Here is a 1,168-nt window from a genome sequence, read left to right as displayed (position 1 = left end):
ATATATAATACGTGTATGTTTGTGCATGTTATTCTATATATGTTATAAAAACGTACTTCCTCTTGGAGGGATCGCGTACTATGAGGTACAGTGTCTGCTCCAGTTTACGCTGTGTGCTTTTGTAGTCCATCGTCCTATCCGCCTCTGTTATGTTGATTGGAAAGAAGGAGCAGTGGTTGAGCAACACCTCTGTGAGCTGTCAGTTTTATAATAACACATTTCTGAAGCGGCAGCTCATCAGTGCCACTTGTGAACAGTAGAATGAAGTGCCAAATGCAAAATAAACCGGAGCTGAGCAGATGACTATAGCAACTAGTGTAAACTCATGCTGTTCCCAAAATACATATATGTTTACCCAGATTCCGTATATAAGAACATCCTTCTATTAGGTACCCTTTTTGCACATGCACATTCCGTATGTTGTATATAATGTTGTACCACAATATTCCAGGAGAGATGGGGGAAGAACGCCACAGATACACGCACAGTGGACTTTTTTTTCCCATAAATCTACCTACCAGTTTTCCTCAACGCGCCGTCAAATTGGAACGGCTTGACACCGCCCGCGATGTAATCGGAACCATCGTCCTCTCCAGGGTCAATACCACGTGCGCGTAAACTGGAGCGCATTTTCTCTTTTTCCTTTCTTAGCTTCTCGTTGGTTTTGATGCGATCCAATTCGGCCATTGAATACTTAGATCTGCGGCACCAAAGGGAATAGAAGTGGTTAGAACGAAGTTGTGATCGTTCAATATGTAGACCCTGAAATGTGAATAAGACGCCATGAAACAGCCAAGGCTCCTTCGAGGTATGTCAAAGGCGATAATTGAAATAGATGGCGTCATATATATAAAACAAAGCCGGATAGTAGACGGTGCACGTGTAGCAGTGTAAAATTTGGGCCTAGCGCCGGGATACTAAGATCGATGGCCGTTGACCTTTTAGCAATGAGTCTTTAAGGAAAGAGAAGATACATCGTTTGCGATAAAAATATCATTAAAAGGCAGATCAACACTGAATATGAGCGTGCGTATAAATCATACGTTCCCTCCGATATATTTGCACTGAATTTATTAATCCACAGAATCGATCCGCAATTCCGATAAGCAGCTCAACAAACAATGTGTAAATACTACTACCAATACAGATTCAGCCAGCGTGCATAATA

General features: G+C 42.0%; 1 protein-coding gene across 1 annotated transcript; it reads right to left on the bottom strand.

Moving 5' to 3' along the window:
- Positions 1-518: 518 nt before the first annotated feature.
- On the bottom strand, positions 519-687 carry SARC_16775 (hypothetical protein; the record flags this gene model as incomplete). The annotated part of the gene is made up of 1 exon (XM_014289120.1): positions 519-687. A coding segment is annotated over one exon (169 nt), but the record flags the coding sequence as incomplete, so codon positions are not given.
- Between the last annotated feature and the right edge of the window lie 481 nt (positions 688-1,168).

The sequence above is a fragment of the Sphaeroforma arctica genome, assembly GCF_001186125.1.
Source record: "Sphaeroforma arctica JP610 unplaced genomic scaffold supercont1.8861, whole genome shotgun sequence".
Lineage (NCBI taxonomy): Eukaryota > Ichthyosporea > Ichthyophonida > Sphaeroforma > Sphaeroforma arctica.
Note: the sequence above shows the minus strand (reverse complement) of the source record. Positions and strands in the feature narration are given on the sequence as shown.